The sequence below is a fragment of the Mizuhopecten yessoensis genome, unplaced genomic scaffold (genome assembly GCF_002113885.1).
Source record: "Mizuhopecten yessoensis strain PY_sf001 unplaced genomic scaffold, ASM211388v2 scaffold7473, whole genome shotgun sequence".
NCBI classification, from domain to species: domain Eukaryota; kingdom Metazoa; phylum Mollusca; class Bivalvia; order Pectinida; family Pectinidae; genus Mizuhopecten; species Mizuhopecten yessoensis.
In genome coordinates, this window is record NW_018407065.1 from 2,602,038 (window position 1) to 2,626,598 (window position 24,561).

Consider the following 24,561-nt stretch of genomic DNA (forward strand, 5'->3'; position numbering starts at 1 on the left):
CGTCATTTCTAAATTATTAGATAATAAAAAATAGAAAAAAATAAATTCCACATTTAGAAAATAATGTTTGAAATTATTGTATAATTTTATAAAAAAAAATATAAACGATCGCGTTAATGAGATATTAAAATATCTATATATTCCTGGTACGGGTTTTGGGACGGGAGCGGGAGCGGCGTACAAGATTTACCTACCACCATTAGTTTTCTCCTTAGGTCACATGATACCAATATGGTGGGAGGTTGATGAGGAAGATCATTAAAAATTCGTGACAGACATTTTTCCGATATAACGCCGTTAGACATCGACATTGAGCGAACACAGTCATGGTAATACTTCATCCAAATCTCGTTATGTTGATGTTCATTGTTGCAATCAATTCATTGAGTTATCTAAAGAGAAAATCACATTTTTAACGAGAATCGATGCATATTTTTTTTTGGGGGGGGGGGGGGGGGGGTCACACGGTAGGTTTGTGATAGGGTTGAGCAGCAAACTACACAAACGTTTATCAACTCGAAGTACCGTTCATTTTGTCCAAAAGCAGAACGTTGATCTCAATCAGGTGTATATTATCAATACCACGGACTTAGATAATCTAATTCCGTGTCAATACATAGATCTAGCACTTTTTAAATACCGTATAATGGTCATAATTCCTTTTTTCAGCCTTCGACACCACAACTATCGCCCCAAGAGGAGCAAGAGAAATTGCTGGAGGAGGCAAATATCATAGTCAAGAATCAATCTTTCCAGATGAAACGATGTTTGGTAAATATTAATACATACTGTTTGCTAGTCAAACCAGGTTTCCTGGAAATCATAAAGACAAATTATCCACAATTGAGGCATTTAGACAGATAAATGTCTGTAATGGGACATTGCATACGTACTACTCTAACAGAATGTGCCATTCTCTGACAAGCTTTGGTTTGGATTAGTTGCAGTCTCCTAAATTACTAAACGTTCAGCTGATTCCTGTAGTGAAGAATTTAAACATGCATAGTACACTTTTTGGCTTTAACAAAAAATCAACATAACCATCTCATATATCTTATTTATTTGAAGTATTAAAATATGGTAACTGAAAACCATGTGGTACAGATCGGCCGATTCTTGAAATACTTCTAATGTTTCTAGTGAAAATATTCCAGTAAAAAGTAGATACCAGGGTTTATAACCTAATAATTGATCACATATTCTTTAAATCAATTTTAAGCACATCTCAAATATTAATTTTTATTTGTTACAAATGATTGTTGTGATGTTATTCCCTGTGGCTATAACTTATGGGACCACTTGCTAACTGGAACAATTAAACAGAATTCTCTATCATGCTGTGTAGACAATGTACATGCTAATTTAATTGATGCTAGAGTGAAAATAAGTGTGGACTGTTAAAAACACATGAGTCGACCCTTACATTGTAATTAATGGACAACAGGGTAGAGTCATCACTTGTCATGCATGATCAGCAGTGTGATATGCAAAAGTTTTGTGTCAGAAAGAAATTTCCCTTTATAAGATAAGATAAGTTTATTTCCGGTTCAGGGCTTATACATAAGCCCTCTATACCAGACTCAAATAATACATACAAAGTATATTCATATTTTACCCAAGGTCTTTAAAATGATATAAGTTAATTTCTACACCTATTGTTCATACATAACTGTACATTTCCTGTGCTTTTTTTAGGACAAAGGGAAGTTGATGGACGGTCTTAAGCATGCATCGACCATGCTTGGGGAGCTGAGGACATCCATGTTGTCCCCCAAAAGTTACTATGAGCTCTGTATCCTTACCACAGCTATCAATAACAAGATTCCATATATACTTTATATAGTTTATATAGTATATAGTTAATGAATGTCACCATTATATAACTAATCAAAAAATGAATGTCATCATTATATAACTAATCAATAGGGTTCTTGATAAGAAAAGTGATTAAATAATATACACAATTTGATGCATTTTCAATCATGCTGATATCATATCCACGATCCTTGACCTTCCACTTCAGATATGTCAATATCTGATGAATTACGTCACCTGGAATTATATTTAGTCGATGAATTCCAAAAAGGACGCAAGGTTGCAGATTTATACGAACTGGTTCAATATGCAGGCAACATTGTCCCACGATTGTAAGTGCCATGTCAAAAATGGGCATGAAATATTAGAGATTAAGTCAATTAACAGTAAACCTAAACATGTTTTTTACCTCACTGCTTGTATGTCTGAAACACAGTGAGAGAAAATATGCAATATTCACACATTTATATATATACATTTAACTTATGAAGTACAAGATCTACAGCATTTTTATAATAATTGTGTGTAATTATAATTATGTAACCATTTTCATTTTTGTTAATTTGATAGTGTGTATATAAATATATGTACAATCAGGCCTACTTTTACCTCTGAAAAATTGAACAAAACTTAAACATCTGACTATTGTAAGTTTCTGTGTCTTCTTGGAACATCTAATGTTTACCTATCTTCTACTGTGTTAATTGATTGATTGATTGGTTTTATGTCCCTACCGAACAGTTCGGTTATCCAGCAGACAAATCTACTGTGTGGTTGACCGTTGTGTATATATCATATCATATATATGCATACCGTTAATTGAAAATTACTCAATTTGCCTTTGTTTATACCCATGAATGATCACATAGAAATTATATTCAAAACACAGGGTGCAAATAGCTTCTGTAAAAATAATATTGCTATGCCATTATGGTTTATGAAAGGCTAAATTAAGTAGAGTAAATTTGATACATTACACATATATCCCATTTTGTATTAAACCTGTGTGTAAGTAGTGCTGGTGTTTTGTGTAGGTACCTACTGATAACAGTCGGTGTGGTGTACATAAAATCTAACGAGCTATCACGGAAGGACATCCTCAAGGATCTTGTGGAAATGTGTCGGGGAGTCCAGCACCCCTTGCGGGGCCTCTTCCTCAGGAACTACCTTCTGCAATGTACCAAGAATGTACTTCCTGATACAGAAGAGGACACTTCAAGGTAGGCACCGAGGTTAAAACTGATGATCAATTTATAACTGGTTCATACTTAAGTAAGTTAAATATCAAACCATGTTTGGAGATTTAGAAATACAATTTGTATGATGAACCAACATTTTTAATGCAATGGGAAGGCAAAGATTTATTGAAAATATTTATCTGCACCTGAATAAGAATTACTGGTATTTTAAGCTTTGGATCTTTATTGTTGTAATTTTAAAATATGGCTTTTATAGAAATTGAATTTTCAAGATACTAGTATGACAAATTACATTTCTGCATTGTAGTGGAGACTATGAGGCCGGAACTGTACTTGACTCTATAGACTTTGTCCTGTTGAACTTTTCCGAAATGAACAAATTGTGGGTGCGTATGCAGCATCAGGGCCACTCACGGGATCGTGTGAAGCGTGAACAGGAGCGGCGGGAATTGAGGATCCTGGTCGGCACAAATCTTGTCCGTCTAAGTCAGCTGGAGTGCATTGATATGGACAAGTATAAAAAGGTGAAACTTCATACTTTGTCAGACCATAAGTAGGAGAAGATTGGAAGAGCATGTTTTGTATAAAAGTTGATATGTAGGCATGATAGTGAGCTTAACGGTAATTAGATAAAAGTAGACATGCATTGCTTCAGAGTTGTTCGGACAATACTGTTATAATTAGATACCAATACAGAAGAGGGCTCATATAGTATAAGTTATCTACTTCTTTTCATGAGTGATTGTTTCATTAGCAAGTTTGAATCTTACATAATTTTTATTCCATTAGGGAAGAAAATCTAGAGACAACATTCACAAAATAAGGTATGCTAAGAAATAAAATGATTTTTACAGCAAATTGGGGTCAAGTTCAGTTATGCGGTCATTCTGCAGGGACAAAATAGTGGTTTGGGTAAATGAAACTTTGGATAAACAGCTATTGAATAGGAAGCAATCTTTTGTACAAAATAGACTTGTTATTTTCAGATAGAGTATAATTGATACTGCAGTTTAACATTTCAGTTGGTTATAAAGTGAAATGTAAAGGGATGAAAACTCCCTATTTGGTTTTACTTTGGCCTCATTGGGTATACGTAAGATTTGTTATTCTCAACGCATCAATATGCTTGAGTGCCGGAATGTGCAAATCTCGTCCATGAATGTCTGAAGGTTTATTTTCATAAACATTCCTTGTTATGTTCCAGTTGGTACTACCAGGGATTTTAGAACAGACAGTCAGCTGTAGAGATCCCATCGCTCAGGAGTACCTGATGGAGTGTATCATACAGGTAAGTCATTATTACTGTACTTAATCAAGTGTGTCGTTCAGGTGAGTACAGGTAAATCCTAAGCTTTCTTTCTTATATTTTACATGACAAGTTCCCCATGGTCCCTAGTTACGCATATCAAATTTTGGAACAGAAGGAGAAACCAGAATGTCCGACAGACGACCATCTTGAATTTGATAATGAAAGTTTGTTAGCATTATTAGCTCACCTGGTCCGAAGGTGAGCATCGGACCAAGGTGAGCTTATGCCATACCGTGGCGTCCATACATCAACAATTTCTTCTTCTTAACCACTGATTGGAATTTAACTAAATTTGACTGGAAGCATCCCTAGGTGATGGGTATTAAAAATTGTACAAATGGTGGGGCTGACCCCCAAGGGGCTGAGGGGATGTGCCAAAAAGGGTTATTTGGCTTTATTGCTTTAAGCAACTTCTTCTCTGGAACCAAGAGATTGTTATCAACCATAAGTAGTTGGAATGCAGAATTTTACAAATGGTAGGGCTGATCCCCCAGGAGGCTGAGGGGCGGGGCCAAAAGCGGGCAATTTGGCTATTTTGCTATAAACGACTTCTCATGTAGAACTATGCACTGAATATTGATCGGTTTTGGTCGGAAGAATTCATGGGAGGTAGAGATTCAAATTTGTACAAATGGTTGGGCTGACCCCCCAGGGGGCTGAGGTTGGGGTCAAAATGAGATCCTGACCCCATAACCATACATAAAATTGCTGGGCATTAAAAATCTAATACAGATATACTACAAGAATTGGCCGTGGTCTGGCCCATTCCCTTGGTCTCATTATAGGAGAATATTTTGCAATGATCGCTTAGATATCAAGGTGAGTGATACAGGCCCTCTTGTTTCTCAGAATGTTCCGTAGGGTCTTTCTCAAATTTCACATGAAGGTTCCCCATGGTTCCTAATTCCACATTTCGGATTTTGGGGATGATTGGAAAGCCAAGATGGCTAGCAGGTGGTCGTATTGAATTTGGGAGTAAAAGTTTTTTTAGCCCTATTGCTCAAAAGGTATTGGAGGGATCTTTCTCAAATTGACTTTTGGGGTTGATCAAAAGAGTGATTAAGATGACAGACAGGTAAACTGATCAAACAGATAAGAGAAAAGAAGAGAAAAGATCGAACTGACATAGAACTATTATGAAGATGGTACGATGGTTGGCGCCAAGATTCCCTTGTTTATACGGTAAGCATTATATACCTATAGGAAAAATACATTTTCACAATTATTTGACACTTGATTACAATTTAGCTGCAAATATAGTTATGTTGTTGACTTAAAGGTTTTGATTACAAAGTACCATCAGTCTGCATACATGTATGTGTGGAGTTTGAATGGATATTTTATGTTTTGAAAATTCCTTCAATAGAAAATACTGAGCAAATATCATTATGGTATTTGTTTCAGGTGTTTCCCGACGACTTCCACCTACAGACACTAACTTCATTCCTCAGAGCGTGTGCTGAACTCCATGAGAGTGTCAATGTAAAGAACATCATCATTGCTCTGATTGACAGGTGAGCAGTATTTCCACAATCTGCACTGTACTACAATTTTAAGATTAAGCACCAATTTCCATTGTTAGCTGACCGTTTCTGGTATCAGTATTGGCATTGCCATGTTAAAGTTTGTTGTACATGTAAGTGTTGATATTCATTTGTATAGTTTCCAGTATTTGTACCAGGATGCTGATATTTGGTCCGAAAGTTAATGGTGCAACTTTGAAAACAAGAGGGGGGCAATTAATTTCAGACCTGTTTGGACCATTTTTCGAATCTTCTTTATACACATATGTACATGTACTTAAGTTTCCCAGTATCTCAGGTTCTATTTTGTTGTTAATTCCAATAACATGGTAAGACATCTATGTCAACATCATTATCACCTAAAAGTGGCATGTGAGATACACTGCAATAAAGTATAACTTAAGCCAACAATAATAACAACAACATGAAAAAACATTATTTTCCGTGATATTTCTTGTTTCTGAAAAAAATGTAATGGTTGTGATCGTCTCAGTATTGCATAAAATGTAGGTATTTTGACCATGGTTGCAGCTATTGAAATGTAAAGACATAATTGAAAGGTTATAACGCAGACATTAGTTGTAAAACTGTAATGTTGACATTATATATAATGTAGACATTGTGCATTTTTTTTCTGCAAAAAGGTTGGCCCAGTTTTCCCAGAATGAGGAGGGACATGGTATTCCTGCTGACATCCAACTTTTTGATATCTTCTCACAGCAGGTCTCACAAGTCATACAGGTAAATATCGTGTAAAAGGTTGTACATGTAAATATTGTGTCAAAGGTCGTACAGGTAAATATTGTGTTAAAGGTCGTACAGGTAAATATTGTGTTAAAAGTCACCCAAGTAAATATTGTATCACAGTTAAGAGTAGGAGTCAATCGCAGCAAGCTCAGTATAAGTTGAATCTTATTTATTGGGTATGTCTACCGGTTTCGCCCGAACAGTGGGCTTCTTCAGGACAATTTAATAACAAATTATGTCCCCTGAAGTACTAAAATTCTGGGCACATTTATATTGTGTATAGTGACGTAATACAGGTAACGTCACGTGATATTATCTATTTATAACATTCTAGAAAGTTCCATCGCGATTATTATTAGTAAATGAGCATTCTAGTCTATAGTCTCAGTTCCTGAAATACTATTAATGTACATACAATTCACTGACTATTTTTAAATATAAATATATATGTCTAAGTGTGTATACATATAGTTAGACATAAGTACAAGTATCTTTATCCCTAATTATTATTAACCTAAATTATAATGTTCACGTTCATCCTGACAAACAGTGGATGTGGATAGTGACTTATATCCCAAAGTCTTGTAGTCTACAATTGCGTGGTCTCCTTCTGATGTGTTAGGTGTAGATGCCGTGTCTTCACTCTCTGATAATTCTAGATCAGCCTTGAGCAACTCTAGAGTTTCATCTAGTACCGGCCTGAATTGTTTGCAAGGTGGTCCTATTGTGCTCATCCCGTGTCCTGGTTTGATTCTAAATTTCACCTGATCTAACTGTTTCTTAGTCAGCGCCTCAAATGGGCGTTTGTTATCCGGTTTGGTTGCCTGTTCTTTAGTGCGGTCTTCAAACATCTCCGGTTCCACGTGGTACCCCGGGTGTTTGTCCTTGAGGTGTTTCTTATAAGTTTCCTCCCTCCCATATGTTCGTTTGCAGAGTTTGCATTTATACCAGGTTTGTATGAGACCATGTGCTATATCCGCATGTCTCCGTAGATTCCTAAGATTAGTGTAAGTCTTCCCGCATCTGATGCACGGTAGACTCAGTTTTCTGCCCGTAGTATTAGGTTTGCGGCAGGTTGTCTGTTTCGTGTTGGCCATCAAGCTATAATGTTAAGACCTTCTGGTTGAGTTGTACGTAGCATACAAATCCAACTCTCTTCTGTTCTGAGACGACGGTTAGTATCCGTGACGTCTTTAACAATACCCGTAACTATGACGTTATGTATGTTATGATCGGGAGACGTAAAATGTCCCGAGTTTGAGCAACTCTAGAGTTGCTCAAGGCTGATCTAGAATTATCAGAGAGTGAAGACACGGCATCTACACCTAACACATCAGAAGGAGACCATGCAATCGTAGACTACAAGACTTTGGGATATAAGTCAATATCCACATCCACTGTTTGTCAGGATGAACGTGAACATAATAATTTAGGTTAATAATATTTAGGGATAAAAGATACTTGTACTTATGTCTAACTATATGTATACACACTTAGACATATATATTTATATTTAAAAATAGTCAGTGAATTGTATGTACATTAATAGTATTTCAGGAACTGAGACTATATACTAGAATGCTCATTTACTAATAATAACCGCGATGGAACTTTCTAGAACGTTATAAATAGATAATATCACGTGACGTTACCTGTATTACGTCACTATACACAATATAAATGTGCCCAGAATTTTAGTACTTCAGGGGACATATTTTGTTATTAAATCGTCCTGAAGAAGCCCACTGTTTGGGCGAAACCGGTAGACATAGCCAATAAATAAGATTCAACTTATCCTGAGCTTGTTGCGATTGACTCCTACTCTTATTTTCCCTATTCTTCAATCGCCCTGCATACTGGTTGGTATCCAGGCAAGGGATAACGGAACCCACCGAACCTGAACTACAATAACGGCATTGGCTCTACTCCTGGATTGATGTTGTATCACAGTTTATACAGATAAATATGTGTCAAAGGTCGTACAGGTAAATATGTGTCAAAGGTCGTACAGGTAAATGTGTGTCAAAGGTCATACAGGTAAATATCGTGTCAAAAGCCACTCAAGTAAATATTGTATCACAGGCTATACAGATAAATATGTGTCAAAGGTTGTACAGGTAAATATTGTGTCAAAGGTCACCCAAGTAAATATTGTATCACAGGTTATACAGATAAATGTGTGCCAAAGGTCGTACAGGTAAATATCGTGTCAAAAGTCATACAGGTAAATATTGTGTCAAAAGTCACACAAGTAAATATTGTATCACAGGTTATACAGATAAATATGTGTCAAAGGTTGTACAGGTAAATATCGTGTCAAAAGTCATACAGGTAAATATTGTGTCAAAAGTCACACACTATTCTATCCCCCCTTTTTTTTTTTAGATAAATATGTGTCAAAAGGTTGTACAGGTAAATATCGTGTCAAAAGTCACACAAGTAAATATGTGTTAAAGGTCGTACAGGTAAATATGTGTCAAAGGTCGTACAGGTAAATATCGTGTCAAAAGTCACCCAAGTAAATATTGTATCACAGGTTATACAGATAAATATGTGTCAAAGGTTGTACAGGTAAATATCGTGTCAAAAGTCACACAAGTAAATATGTGTTAAAGGTCGTACAGGTAAATATGTGTCAAAGGTCATACAGGTAAATATGTGTCAAAGGTATGTTTTGTATACAAGTATGTAGTGTCTCACAAAATGTACTGGTATGTTGTGTCTCACAAAATGTACTGGTATGTTGTGTCTCACAAAATGTACCGGTATATAGTCTCTACACAACATACAGGTATATAATACTTTATGAAAAACATTACAAAACATTAATAGGAACAGCCAAAACAGTTTGATTTGTTGCCGAAGGTGATAACATTGGATAGTCATTTATATATTTATAGTTTCAACATCCTTTATAATGTGATCATTTTACAGAATCGGCCGGACATGCCACCCGAGGATATCGTTTCCCTACAGGTAGCGCTGATTAACTTGGCACTCAAATGTTACCCAGATAAGACAGAATATGTGGACAAAGTGCTGGAGACAACAGAGGAAATATTCAATCGACTCAACCTTGACCAGTACGTATGACATTCATATTCTGTTGTTCGTTGTTGTGAGTAAACGAGGGACTATTCTGTGTTGTGAGTTAATGGGGGACTATTTTGTGTTGTGAGTTAATGGGGAATTATTTTGTGTTGTGAATTAACGAGGGACTATCCTGTGTTGTGAGTTAATGGGGGACTATTCTGTGTTGTGAGTTAATTGGGGACTATTCTGTATTGTGAGTTAATGGGGGACTATTCTGTGTTGTGAGTTAATGGACCATTCTGTGTTGTGAGTTAATGGGGGACTATTCTGTGTTGTGAGTTATCGAGGGACTATTCTGTGTTGTGAGTTGATGGGGGACTATTCTGTGTTGTGAGTTAACGAAGGACTATTCTGTGTTGTGAGTGAATTAGACTATTCTGTGTTGTGAGTTAATGGGAGACTATTCTGTGTTGTGAGTTAATGGGGGACTATTCTGGCATTGTGAGTGAATGGAATTATTCTGTGTTGTGAGTTAATGGGGGACTATTCTATGTTGTGAGTTAATGGACCATTCTGTGTTGTGAGTTAATGGGGGACTATTCTGTGTTGTGAGTGAATTGGACTATTCTGTGTTGTGAGTTAATGAGGGACTATTCTGTGTTGTGAGTTAACGAGGGACTGTTCTGTGTTGTGAGTTAATGGGGGACTATTCTGTGTTGTGAGTTAATGGGGGACTATTCTGGCATTGTGAGTGAATGGAAATATTCTTTGTTGTGAGTTGATAGGGGACTGTTCTGTGTTGTGAGTGAATGGGACTATTCTGTGTTGTGAGTTAACGAGGGACTATTCTGTGTTGTGAGTTAATGAGGGACTATTTTGTGTTGTGAGTTAATGGGGTACTATGCTGTGTTGTGAGTTAACGAGGGACTATTCTGTGTTGTGAGCTAACAAGGGACTATTCTGTGTTGTGAGTGAATGGGGGACTATTCTGTGTTGTGAGTGAATGGGACTGTCTTGTGGTGTTAGTTCACAGTCCTCCATTTTGCTGATTGCTTTAATTTACCTCCTAATTTTCACCTGTATGAAAATTTACCTTTGCTAACAGAAGCTTAACTTCTGTTCACCCCAGTCTGGAGCATGGCAGTCCAGTTTCCAAGGAGTTGATGCGGCTGATGAAGATCCCGGTGGACAGCTACAACAACGTGCTCACTGTGCTCCAGCTTGGACACTTCGGACCGCTGTTTGAATACTTTGACTTCAAGAGCAGAAAAATCATGAGTTGCTACATCATCAATAATGTGCTGGAAAATGACACATTCATACCAACACAAGAGAATGTGAGTTTGACACACATTGCTTGCACACACACAAACAAACAAAATTGTTCAAAATATTTTTTTATTTCCGCATATAGTGGTTTATTTTTCTATTTGTATAATTCTCTTCTGGCTATTTCATTTACATCTTACCATGTTATGATATCCCAACCCCATGGTGTAACCGGTTACAGGATTGACTAGCCCCAGTTTCCCTGTAGCATGGACTGTAATTTAATTGGCTAGTTTTAGCTTCCCTGCAGTATAAACTGTAACTAGATTGGCTAGTTCTAGATTATTTGCATTGTAAACTGTCACTTGATTGGCAAGCCCTAGCTTTCCTGCAGTATAAACTGCTATAGAGTTGACTAGCTCCTATTAAACTGTTTTTAGACTGGTTAGTTCTAGCTTCTGCACAATATGAAACCTCACTTAATTTGCTAGTCCCTAGCTTCTCTACAGTAGAAACTGTTTTATTTTTGGCTTTGACTAACATCCCTGAAATATAAACTGTTCCCTGATTGACTAGCCCCAGTTCTCAGTAGTGTGATTTGTTAGTTGGTTGACTAGCCAATGCCTGTTGTTTTATCCTACCAATAAAAATTCTATGACACTCACTTTTCCAGGTTGACAGTATCCTGAACATTGTAAATGTGCTAGTGCAAGACCAGAATGACCAGCCCGAAGAACCAGAAGATCCTGAGGATTTCGCAGAGGAACAAGGCATTATGGGAAGATTCATATATCTCTTACAAGCGGAGGACCTCAACCAACAATATCTGGTAAGATTTAACACCGCCTGCACATATGGCAGAAAGCGTAACCAGAACCTCCACAATGTTAATAATGGAACTCACACAGTATTCACTCTATATACACTAAACTCTAAAGTAAATGTGTAAAATAGCTACCATACAGTAGCATATAATATACTGTAGAACCATGAAATTTCATTCAAAACCAACAAAATTGAAACACACACAAAAAACTTGACACAAAACTATGTTTTTCAATTGATAATATGTATGTACTATGAGAATCCTGTCACAACTACCCCTCCCCCCTTTTTTTTTTTTTACTTTATGCTAAGAAGTTTTACCCCAACAAATTCAATGGTTTTACTATAGACCATAAAATAAACATGTAGAATAGACACTATGTTTGGTATCCTCTGAATAATAATAATATTTCCCTTAGATCCTGAACACGGCCAGAAAACACTTTGGCAGTGGCGGTGACCAGAGGATCAAGTTCACCCTTCCACCCATTGTGTTTGCTGCTTACAGACTGTCTATGAGATATCAGGACCTTCAGGAAGAGGTCAGAGACTTTTCTTTGTAGATTTATTGACCAATAAGGTCATACAAGATTGCTGAAATTTCATAATGCGCTGTTCTCACCTTTGAATTGGAAGAGTTCAAATGTGTCTTCTGGGGGGAATGAGTTAACATCAGTTTGATACATCATCAAATGTCCCGGCAAAACATTGTTTGAAGCACAATTGCCCATTGGTCAGTTAGATATTTGATTTTACAGATTTCCTGCAAATTATTAAGCAACTAGCCAACTATCCACACTTCCATACTGGTACTAGTAGTTTCATATAGTCAAGTCTCATCAATCCACCCACCATTAATCCAGTTGTCCCAATTTCAGCTAGTGTTTTAGGGGACAGTTTATATTCTTTCTATACAAAACTATCTTGGTAAGCCAGGTCTTCTAAATACAGCCTTTTTTTGCTAATACTATGAATATGCCTGTATGGGCCTCCGCTATAAAAAAAATAATTTGTGGGATGATGACATTCTTTTTTCTTATACATGTACAAGTATCTCAATATATTTAAATAAATAAAAAATATTTCCCTCCCCAAAAAGGACCTGCACATTATACATGAGTGCTCGCAATATGCGAATATCAAATCACCTTCACTCCAAGCTAAAGTGGAAAGATTGTGAAGCGGACAGTGAAGTTTTTGAAAAGAAAAAGGGAAATATTGGTTGGATAGTGGGATGACTGGATCTGTACAGTAAACAAAGTATCATTATTAATATTTATGTACATAATAGTTTCAGCATTTTGTTATCAAAACTAGAAAAAATCAAATCAAAAATGTAATGTTTGACAGTGTTGGTTTATTAGGTCACCTGAGCTTTAGCTCAAGTGACCTATTGCTATCCGTTTTCGTCCGTCGTCGTCCGTCGTCCGTTAACATTTTACATTTCAAACTTAAAGTCAAGTTCTGCCGGGCCGATTGAACTGAAAGTTGGTAGGAATGATCGCCTCATGGTCCTGACAAAGTGTTGTTATTTTTCGGGTCGATCAGAAATCCAATATGGCCGCCACGGCCGCCATTTTGAAAACCTATTTCAAACTTAAAGTCAAGTTCTGCTGGACCGATTGAACTGAAAGTTGGTAGGAATGATCGCCTCATGGTCCTGACAAAGTGTTGTTATTTTTCGGGTCGATCAGAAATCCAATATGGCCGCCACGGCCGCCATTTTGAAAACCTATTTCAAACTTAAAGTCAAGTTCTGCTGGACCGATTGAACTGAAAGTTGGTAGGAATGATCGCCTCATGGTCCTGACAAAGTGTTGTTATTTTTCGGGTCGATCAGAAATCCAATATGGCCGCCACGGCCGCCATTTTGAAAACCTATTTCAAACTTAAAGTCAAGTTCTGCTGGACCGATTGAACTGAAAGTTGGTAGGAATGATCGCCTCATGGTCCTGACAAAGTGTTGTTATTTTTCGGGTCGATCAGAAATCCAATATGGCCGCCACGGCCGCCATTTTGAAAACCTATTTCAAACTTAAAGTCAAGTTCTGCTGGACCGATTGAACTGAAAGTTGGTAGGAATGATCGCCTCATGGTCCTGACAAAGTGTTGTTATTTTTCGGGTCGATCAGAAATCCAATATGGCCGCCACGGCCGCCATTTTGAAAACCTATTTCAAACTTAAAGTCAAGTTCTGCTGGACCGATTGAACTGAAAGTTGGTAGGAATGATCGCCTCATGGTCCTGACAAAGTGTTGTTATTTTTCGGGTCGATCAGAAATCCAATATGGCCGCCACGGCCGCCATTTTGAAAACCTATTTCAAACTTAAAGTCAAGTTCTGCTGGACCGATTGAACTGAAAGTTGGTAGGAATGATCGCCTCATGGTCCTGACAAAGTGTTGTTATTTTTCGGGTCGATCAGAAATCCAATATGGCCGCCACGGCCGCCATTTTGAAAACCTATTTCAAACTTAAAGTCAAGTTCTGCTGGGCCGATTGAACTGAAAGTTGGTAGGAATGATCGCCTCATGGTCCTGACAAAGTGTTGTTATTTTTCGGGTCGATCAGAAATCCAATATGGCCGCCACGGCCGCCATTTTGAAAACCTATTTCAAACTTAAAGTCAAGTTCTGCTGGGCCGATTGAACTGAAAGTTTGTAGGAATGATCGACTCATGGTCCTGACAAAGTGTTGTTATTTTTCGGGTCGATCAGAAATCCAATATGGCCGCCACGGCCGCCATTTTGAAAAACTATTTCAAACTTAAAGTCAAGTTCTGCTAGGCCGATTGAACTGAAACTTTGTAGGAATGATTGACTCATGGTCCTGACAAAGTGTTGTTATTTTTCGGGTCGATCAGAAATCCAATATGGCCACCACGGCTGCCATTTTGGAAAACTATTTCAAACTTAAAGTAAAGATCTACTTGGCCGATTGAACTGAAACTTTGTAGGAATGATCGAATCATGGTCCTGACAAAGTGTTGTTATTTTTCGGGTCAATCAGAAATACAATTTGGCTGCCATGGCCGCTATTTTGCTACTAAGTTCTAATAGGCCGATCTCACTTAAAATTGGTCTAGGAATGATCAGCTCATGGTCCTGACAAAGTTAAGTTAACATTATACTATTTTTTACTCAAATTGGTACATATTTCAACAACAAAAATAAATACTGTAGACTCAGGTGACCGTTTAGGCCCATGGGCCTCTTGTATGGAATACTTTCTGTCATAAGACATTGTATTTCCCCCATTACAGCAAGTTGTTTTGTTACAGGATGAGAACTGGGAGAGGAAATGTCAGAAGATTTTCCAGTTCTGCCACCAGACGATAGGGGCTCTGATCAAGGCAGACATGGCAGAAATCCCGCTCAGATTGTTTCTCCAGGGTGCTATGGCCGCTGGACAGATTGAGTTTGAAAATCATGAAACAGTGGCATATGAGTTTATGTCTCAAGTAAGTAACTTTTTACTTAATTTCGCTAATATGGGAAATAGAATAAGGAAATTTCATTCTGTGTTTAGGAAAATTGGGAGAGTCTACTCGGGTAATATAATGCACAAAATGATAACATAGTAATTTTTTTCTCATGTTTTTCATGCCTGCCATGAAAGGGAAGGGGGACATTTGGCATTACCTATGATTTTACGTCAGTCCCATTTATGCTTTATCACATTAACTTTTCTTTTTGCTTGACAAAGTTATATAAAAGTATTCAGTACACAGATATTTAAGGTCGTAGATCCAAGGTGAAGGTTGCTGTTATTACGATAACATTTCTTTGTCACCTCTTCTCTACCATCCTCGATATTCGAGGGGTTACACTCAATTTCACTCTCAATACCCATGTTATATGTCATAGCAAAATTGAAGGTTCAGTGTGGGCCAACTTGTGGATGAGACAAGAAGACTAATTTGATCCCTTCGTTGATGGATGGAAGGCCTGGGAAGAGCATTTTTGTCTCTCATACATTGTTTAGTATTTTTGTGAAATTTGTTGGTTGAGGATCTTCAATGTAATATTGTATTTTACTCCTAGACATTAGGAATAAAATTGGCTTTAAAAGGGCAAAGAACTCCTTGAATGACATAACCACATAGGGGCAAGCAATATTCCTATGATATTGTGGAGACTGTATTACAAAATACCAATATCACAATTTATTCTTGACCTTACATGTTCTATTTCCTCAGGCATTCTCGCTTTACGAGGATGAAATCAGTGATAGCAAAGCACAGCTAGCAGCCATCACCCTCATCATTGGAACACTGGAGCAGATGTCCTGCTTTGGGGAGGAGAACCACGAGCCCCTGAGGACCCAGTGTGCCCTGGCCGCTTCCAAACTTCTCAAGAAACCAGACCAGTGCCGTGGGGTGTCAACCTGTTCACACCTGTTCTGGTCGGGTAAAACCTCGACCTCCGATGGTCCGGTATGATCACAATTTTTACTTTTTAAATCCAAAAATATTCAAAACCTATTTAATTCAGAAATATTTAGGTTTGTTTCATTTTTAAGCAGCTCTTGGCGAGAGCCGAGCGGCTTATTAATTCTGTCCAGAGAACGAAATGACGGACCCACTTCCGTTCGGGGTGCGTGCGCATATTATAGTCTTGCATGCTTCCGCTATATAGTTTCGTTATCGTAAATAGAAAGTAGAATCTCTGACACTCACATGTGGGTTACATAAAGTCTTCTGATACTCTTATCCAAATAATAATCCATACTTTAAATAATTGCCGAAAACATAATGTTTATCTCCGGTGCATTCTACGAGCGTTGTGGTGGTGAAATTCATGCACTGAGTTTGAGCGTTTTAGCAACTCGGATTGAGGTCTGAGGAGGTTTACGCGTGTGAAACACATATGATTCGAGAAAGCACATGTGAAGACTATCAAGCATTGATGCTGTCTGTATAAGGAGGAAGTAAATATATATGCTTATAAACCGTTTGAGTATTTTCAAGTATAACCTTTATTTTGATGTTTCAAACGGGAACGTAATATGACATATCGTGCTTAGGTTGATAACGGTAATCGCTTTGAGACGAGACGATATGTGAACCGTGTATGCTTATCAAACATTTCTGTAACACAGCATGGTTTTTCTAGTGTATTTAGTTTGAAAATGTAACAATTTAAGAACATGACACAACTGCAGCTGCTGTTTGACAAGAATTCGCGCCGTTTCAAAATATTATCCAATTCGGTGTAAGGGAAATAACTCTTACGTTGGTAAAGTCTCATTGAGAAATATAATTCATTCAATAACAGTTAATAAAGTCACTACATATATTATAATTATTATTAATATGAATAAAAAATAAATAAAAATAAAAGGAGAACACCCTTCATTTCACAAGCACAAAATGCACCTATTCTCTATTATCCATTCACCGATTGCCATTATGCACGTAAATGCTCATGTCACATCATCGGAGGATGCTAATTAATGAAAATTACAACAATGCGTCGCCATTAAAGAGGGTAAAAAAAGAGGAGAGGGAGAATTTTTTTAAGGCATCATTTAAGAGGTGATTGATTTTGGAAATTCCAAAGGCAACATCATCACATGACCTGATTTTCAATTAGCAGAATACCGAACACATATCTGAGGTATTATAGTAGATATTGATGCTCAACGTGTTACTGAAGCAATTCAATTTAAAGTGGTGAGCGGCTTTAATGTCACACTGACATAATTCTAGTTTCAATTTTCATTTTCAATTTATTTTTATTTATTTTTTAAAGCAGATATGCTAACATATTCTGAGGAATATCCTGTTGAAACATTTATTCTAGGAAATTTAAGAATAATGTACAAGTATTTCAAAAAAATTTGAAATTTGTTTACACATTGTGTTTTCCAGATGCAGGATGGAAAGAGAGTTGCAGATTGTCTGAAGAAAGGAGTGAAGATAGCTAACCAGTGTATGGACGACTCGGTACAGGTCCAGCTTTATGTGGAACTGCTAAACCATTATATATACTATTACGAGAGAGGCTGTGACCAGGTAAGTCCTGTTAATGTTTGTATTACTGCTAAACCATTATATATCTACTAGGAGAGAGGCTGTGACCAGGTAAGTCCTGTTAATGTTTGTATTACTGCTAAACCATTATATATACTACTACGAGAGAGGCTGTGACCAGGTAAGTCCTGTTAATGTTTGTATTATTGCTAAACCATTATATATATACTACTACGAGAGAGGCTGTGACCAGGTAAGTCCTGTTAATGTTTGTTTTACTGCTAAACCATTATATATACTATTACGAGAGAGGCTGTGACCAGGTAAGTCCCGTTAATGTTTGTATTACTGCTAAACCATTATATATACTACTACGAGAGAGGCTGTGACCAGGTAAGTCCTGTTAATGTTTGTATTACTGCTAAACCATTATATATACTACTATGACTGAGGCTGCAACCAGGTAAGTCCTGTAATACTTGTATTACTGCTTAATTGTTTAGGAAGTAAAACATTTTCTATGCACTAGCCTTAATGTTACAATAACTGCAGCTAAGCTGTTGTTTGATATAATTTTCATCTGATTCTAAACGTATTACAACAGGTCGCAGGTTCGAGGCCTACGTGGGGCAGTCGCCAGGTACCGGCCTTAGGTTGCTGGTTTTTTCTTGTCAACCAAAACCTGGCACGTCCTTAATTGACCCTAGCTGTTAATAGGACGTAGAACACAAACAAACAACTGTTCTGCCTTTAACCTTTCGCTTAGTACATGTACTATAAATTGTAATACATAATACTTACAACTACCTATTTTGGTTCTTTTTATATGAACATATTTTATAGCTTGTTACTTTTTATATACCCATCATGGAATATTTTATGGTATGGAGGGCATCTGTTTGTCCACCCACACTTTGTTTCTCTGCAAGATAACTTACTTTGATAATATTCAATTTTGATGAAACTGAGTAAGCACATACAACATACAAAGACTAAAAGCCTTTGTTTAAAGAAGAATAAAAATGTGTGCATAATTATTTTGCAAACTGTGCTCCGATTGGTCAACAGTTTCGGCACTACAACATTCAAATATGACCGCATTCTGATGAAAATTGGTCAATATTTATACTCTAAACAAAAGCCAGGGTCAAATTTGAGTGAAATCTGTCTGTGGTTAAACAGTATTCAGGAATTTCATTTATTTTCATACTTATAGTTTAATAGAGTAACGGAGCATTAAGAGGCAGTCCCTATACAATTAAGAGTTTCTAAAGGTATTAAAGGACATAACACATATATATTCCTTCCACTAGCTCTCAAGTCATGTACAGTAAAACCTTGTTATAACGCCACACTTTGTCTGAAAAAATGTTGGTATTATAAAGGGGTTTGGCAATAAATTGAAGGAAACATAAAGTAGTTCTTTAAAAAAAGACATATATGGACAGTGAAATATATTGGTGCTAAACGGGGGGAAATGAATTGATTGTTTCGCCCTGTTGGTACTTTTGTAAATTGTATGTGTCTGAAATTTACTCTGGGTTGATATAACAAAGCGAAAACTGTTCTTTATCTTTTTCAGATCACTGTGCAGGTGTTGAACCAACTAATAACAAAAATAAAAGAATTAATACCGAACCTAGAAGCCAACGAAGAAACAGAACAAATAAACAAACATTTTCAAAACACAACAGAACATTTACAACTAAGGAAAAATAATCCGGAGGCTGATGGTCCTTCCTACGAGGCTCTGACGGTATGAGGACAACACGCAGCAGGAGATAGGGCTTCAACAGCTTACTAGGACACGGAAGTCCTTAAAGGACAATACCGTGTGATGAAGGACCACAAAAAAAGGAAAATTTCATTCAGTTGATAAACCATATTTAATGGGAGAGACCATGGACTTTTTTTGTCAAGTCGGAATGACCTAGTCATGTACAACATACACCTGTACAATTAAGGGAGGACTTAGCAGAGATATTCTATTGCTGTCATATATACTAGAGCTTGTTATTGTAACACTTTGGTTAGGTAATACTGTACCTACCATATTAAGTAATTTACAAGTGACTGTTGGAGTGGCGAAAGTGTATCAAGTCATCTGATGTGATGTTACTGTGTTGTCATAGTCGTAAATGTGCTCACAATGTTGTTACTTAACTGAATATGTACTGGACATAAGCCATATATGTACTGGTCAGTCCATATATATGTGTATGGTCAAGCCATATATGTATTGGTCAGTCTATATATATATGTGTATGGTCATGCAATATGAGTACTGGTCAGTCCATATTGATGTGTATGGTCAAGCCATATTAGTAAAGGTCAGTCCATATCTATGTGTATGGTCAAGCCATATTAGTAAAGGTCAGTCCATATCTATGTGTACTGGATGTACAAACCATATGTTTACTGGTCAGTCCATATTTATGTGTACTGGTCACTTCATATCTATGAGTACTGGTCAGTTGATATTTATTTGTACTGGTCAATCCATATGTGTCTTGGTCAGTTCATATGTGTATTGGTAAATCCATATTTATGTGTACTGGTCAATCCATATCGGTCTGTTGTTACATGTACGTAAGTACCCAAGACTGAATATATACAGGTTCATTTAACTGTATAACACTTATTATAATCAGACAAATAGTGTCTGAATATGACTGTAGGATTTCTTTATTATTGCCATTTTTTTCCATTTTTCAAACCCTTTAAAGGTACTCTCACAAGTAGACTTAAAATATCTCTTTATATGGGTACTTTCACAAGTAGACTTAAAATATCTCTTTATATGGGTACTTTCACGAGTAGACTTAAAATATCTCTTTATAGGGATTTTGATTTACATAATCGCTCTGTAACAGCTGTTATACTTCATTAAAATGTGGCGACTGTCATGTACTACAATACTGTGTACTATAGAATTATACTGGTAAATGTACTCTCTACCGTTGTAAAGGGCGCTCAATCATTGAATGGATTATTTTTTTAATAATAATATTGTCGATGAAACAAACCAGTTAACTTAACCTCTAACTGTACAAGGTTGTAGAGAATTTTAACAAATGTTAGCACATTGATTTTGTGTTTAGCAATCCAGTTATTATTCAAGAAGTTCCCATCCAATTTTTTGATTAATTTTCAATTAAGTTTTCATTCAAGCAGTAACAAAATCCGTTACCATTTGCACTGTATCCAGCATAATAATTTCAACTCGCTATCAACAGTAAAAGTATTGTCTCAGTCTGGTAATATGTAACTCTATTAAATGATGTCACAGTTGAAGTTGCCATGCAATGCTTTGTCTTGCAATTTTTTTTTGTGACAGAATGATTTGAAAAATTAGACCAAAGATATTCCAGAATATGGCATGAAAACAAAAAAAAAAACTTAAATCATTAAATTTTATTGTGCTCGAGTGTTTATGATTGAACCCTTAAATTTAGATTTTACTAAATTTACAAGCATACTGGTTTTAATTTTACCACTAAAATGTATTTAGTGTACCTTGGCTGTGATATATATATATTATCTATTATCATTGCCAAGAGTCTTGCTTGTACCAAGATTTTCTTGGCTATTGTAAAGTTCATATGAAAATATGGACTGCAGGATATATACTTGTACCAAATTACATGTAATATCTGTGACAAGATAATATAAGATGATGGGCTGGTTATATGGAGTCTATACCTGTAAGTTATAGTAAATATTGAAGTGCTGCTTTGACATCAGTCATTGTTATAGACTTGAATTTGAACATTTTCTTTTACTTGTTGTAGTTATGCAATAAATACACCAATAAGTTATAAAGTCTGTCCTTCGCTTTGTATTTTATAATTGTCAAGTTCAACTGAAGTTGCGCTGAACCAAATTCAGCTTTTTTCGGCAGAGCCATTTAAAATTTGGAATGAATTGACTCGTATAGAGTGCAGACTGAATACTGTGCTGCTTTTGGATTTTAGTAATAATAGTTTCTACAAAATATAAGTTGATGATCTCTCTGTAATGTGTAAATACATCTCAAAATGGTGATTGGCACACACTCTTCCTATGTTTACACCCCTCATTTTATATATAAAAAGGTTTATATAACATTACATCTGTATCTTACACATTGTATCTCTCATAAGGAATATTTTATCTCTAGCTATCAGATATAACAATGGTATGGCATATCTACATCGTATTCCACACTCCTTGCAAACTAGCTTGAGGTACCTGCCATTACTAGTCAACTGTGATCTCTTATGGGCACCTTGGCAATATCATGAAAACCAATCCACACAAGAATGTTCTGCCAGGATCTTATACTAAATATATCCTAAGGAAAACTTCGAAAATTTCACGAAATTTTAGAAATAAATACAGGTATTCGTACACCATTACATGTGTTATTATTGGGCGAGGAGATCCAACGACCTGTGGGTAGTGGTTGGTTGATGTACTGGTGTAGGGATCCCAGGTGGATACCGAAGTATTCTAGTAGAGCTCCACCGAAGGGAGGTAAATACAAGTAGGTAAGCGATGGAGCATCAACACCAAGGATTCCGTAAATATATGTTTTATTAGTTCACACGTTTCAGATGCCTAGGCCAACCATCATCAGGACAGGTTCTGAAATATGTTCAACACGGAATCCTCGGTGTTGATGCTCCATCACTTACCAACTTAATTAATAAGAAATTGTGAAAAACGGTCGTACAGTGATAATTCTTCAGGGAAGTTGCTATTTTGAACAAGAAACAAACTGATAAACATATTGTTCCAGCAAGAAGGAAAAAATATCATAAAATATGACTACCATAAAATACTTGCACATGTATCTTGCAAACCCTTGTTTATACTTATTCATGGAGTCACCTTTCCGTATCAATTTGTATTGTCTTTTTCAGATTCACTCAACTGTTTAATTATTATGTATGAAAAGTTTTGTTATGTCTGAAATTACCATTAAAGCCTGCCTAAAGGAGCGATTTGGTCAACTAACATCTTAACAAGAGATCCTAGAAGGATTTTGGTACCTACCATGAAAGGATCTTTATCAGATCTACAAAAGATAGTCTTTTACTTTCTTTGCTCTTCATTTTCCTTACAAATACAATTACCCAGTCCCATGTTGGAAATCCTAAACAAGAATCTTGTACATTAACTTAGAGTTATGATATATATATAACAAATAGATTGCTGGCATGGAGAACCAAATCTTTTGACATCTGAAGAACTATAAAGGCCTATGGAGGCATAATATTTTACCATAAACTTGCTAGGAAATTTGTGAAAGAACTGTGAGCATCTTCAGTCCTCCTGGGCATTTTAAACAACTTCTCTGAAAAACCAAGAGGCCTAGGGTTGTATTTGGCCAGTAGCATCCTGGGATGAAGGGCTACCAAGTTCTTCAATAAATGACCTTTGCCAATTTTCAAGGTCAAAGGGGTCATTTATCTTAAAAAAAACTTTCAAACACATTCTTTTGAATTACCAAAAGGCACAAGGGGATGATATTTGGACAGTAACATGCTGGGATGAAGAGCTACCAAGTTCAAATAAATTACCTTGACCTAAATATATTCAAAGTCAAAGGTGTCAAATATGTTTAAAAGCTTCAAACAACTTCTTCTGAATAAAAAAAAAAGAGTTCTTTTAAATGAGTCAAAGCCATAGATGCTGGTATTCTGCCTGTAGCTTTATTTTAGTCCACTTTTAAGGTTTCAAGTGTGAAATTAATACCAGGTGATTAATGCAGGTCCTTGGGCCTCTTGTAGACATTACTGTAATAGAATTAGGCTAGGGAACATGGTATCTCTGATCAAGTAGCTCAGAGGGTTATATTTAGGGCGAGCAAATTGTGATTGGAGTCCAGTCTTGGGTTGGAATTCCAATCACGCCCAGTTGCATTTGTTCTCAAAACCACTGCTGTTGGTGGAGTTTTATTCACAATTTCATCTTAACTACCTTTAAGTTCCACTAGGAATGGGTTTCTTTTCAGAAACGTCATATTAAAGGAAAAAGTTCTCATTTTGTAGTTTCAGTTTTTGAGTGGTACAGGTATTCTTAAAATGTTCCCACTTTGATATACAGCAATTATAGTCAATGAAGCAATCAGGCGTTTTTCTGACTTAGTCTTATTTCCTTGTCAAGTCATCGTCTTTCATTATGATGCTGTGCATTTATAATTTTAGATAGCAACGTTTGTAAAGTGTAGGTTTAGCATAGGATAGGTCCTGAGTTTGATCCCTGCTGTTTTTGTCAATTTTGTTTTCAAATACACAGATCTTCAAACATCTATAATTCTGTAAGACCCGTCGCAAGATGTATAGTTTATATGTAGTACTCAAGTTGAGAAATAATATTTTGTTATAATTTAATCTTGCTTGTAACAAGCATTTTCATTTGCTTAAAAATTTATGTTATTAGCCCATAATGTAAAAAATGACGTCGCCGTTTGTAATGTCACTTTTGATTGGCTGATACTACGGCGCAATAATTTCTAAGAGAAAAGAGTGCACCAATAAAAGCGGATTGCGGTTTATGATTAGAGTACACTCCGTTTTTTTGTGTTATAGCTCCATACCATGAAAAATATATTCAAGTTAATCCTTATAATTTTTGTAAAACTCTCAATACATTTTGATGTGATATGATTTTATCTATGATAATAACTGTATAACTAATATTAAATTTTCAGCAAATCCTACTCAAAATTCATACAAACATCAGCTTCTTCAAATAGAATCAGATATGATTATCACTCTACAATTCCATTTAAAACAACATCTGTTAACATATTGCCATTGATACAAGCTGATTTTCTGACAAACTTTACTTATTCAATAAAAAAAATGTAAAACATTAATAC

The 24,561-nt window shown here is 36.3% G+C and overlaps 1 protein-coding gene across 2 annotated transcripts; it reads left to right on the forward strand.

Annotated features, from left to right (window-relative positions):
• The first annotated feature begins 225 nt into the window (after positions 1-225).
• Positions 226-22,233, forward strand: LOC110453607 (vacuolar protein sorting-associated protein 35-like). Of its 2 annotated transcripts, none has more exons than XM_021502619.1 (17): positions 226-329; positions 670-771; positions 1,696-1,792; positions 2,024-2,147; positions 2,850-3,035; positions 3,322-3,538; positions 4,219-4,302; positions 5,728-5,837; positions 6,491-6,587; positions 9,528-9,676; positions 10,732-10,963; positions 11,569-11,724; positions 12,140-12,262; positions 15,000-15,179; positions 15,918-16,154; positions 17,592-17,735; positions 19,276-22,233. In XM_021502619.1, exons 1-17 carry the CDS (start codon positions 327-329, stop codon positions 19,453-19,455), a joined length of 2,421 nt encoding a protein of 806 aa, XP_021358294.1. In that variant the 5' UTR covers positions 226-326; the 3' UTR covers positions 19,456-22,233. The 2 variants fall into 2 exon arrangements, with proteins under 2 accessions (XP_021358294.1, XP_021358295.1); XM_021502620.1 differs by having other exon boundaries at positions 10,756-10,963.
• Positions 22,234-24,561: the final 2,328 nt, after the last annotated feature.

Excerpts from the sequence above, each read along its gene's own strand:
- LOC110453607 (XM_021502619.1), top strand. Across the intron at positions 10,964-11,568 it reads TCATACCAACACAAGAGAAT|GTTGACAGTATCCTGAACAT; the intron begins GTGAGTTTGACA and ends TCACTTTTCCAG. Across the intron at positions 12,263-14,999 it reads ATCAGGACCTTCAGGAAGAG|GATGAGAACTGGGAGAGGAA; the intron begins GTCAGAGACTTT and ends GTTTTGTTACAG.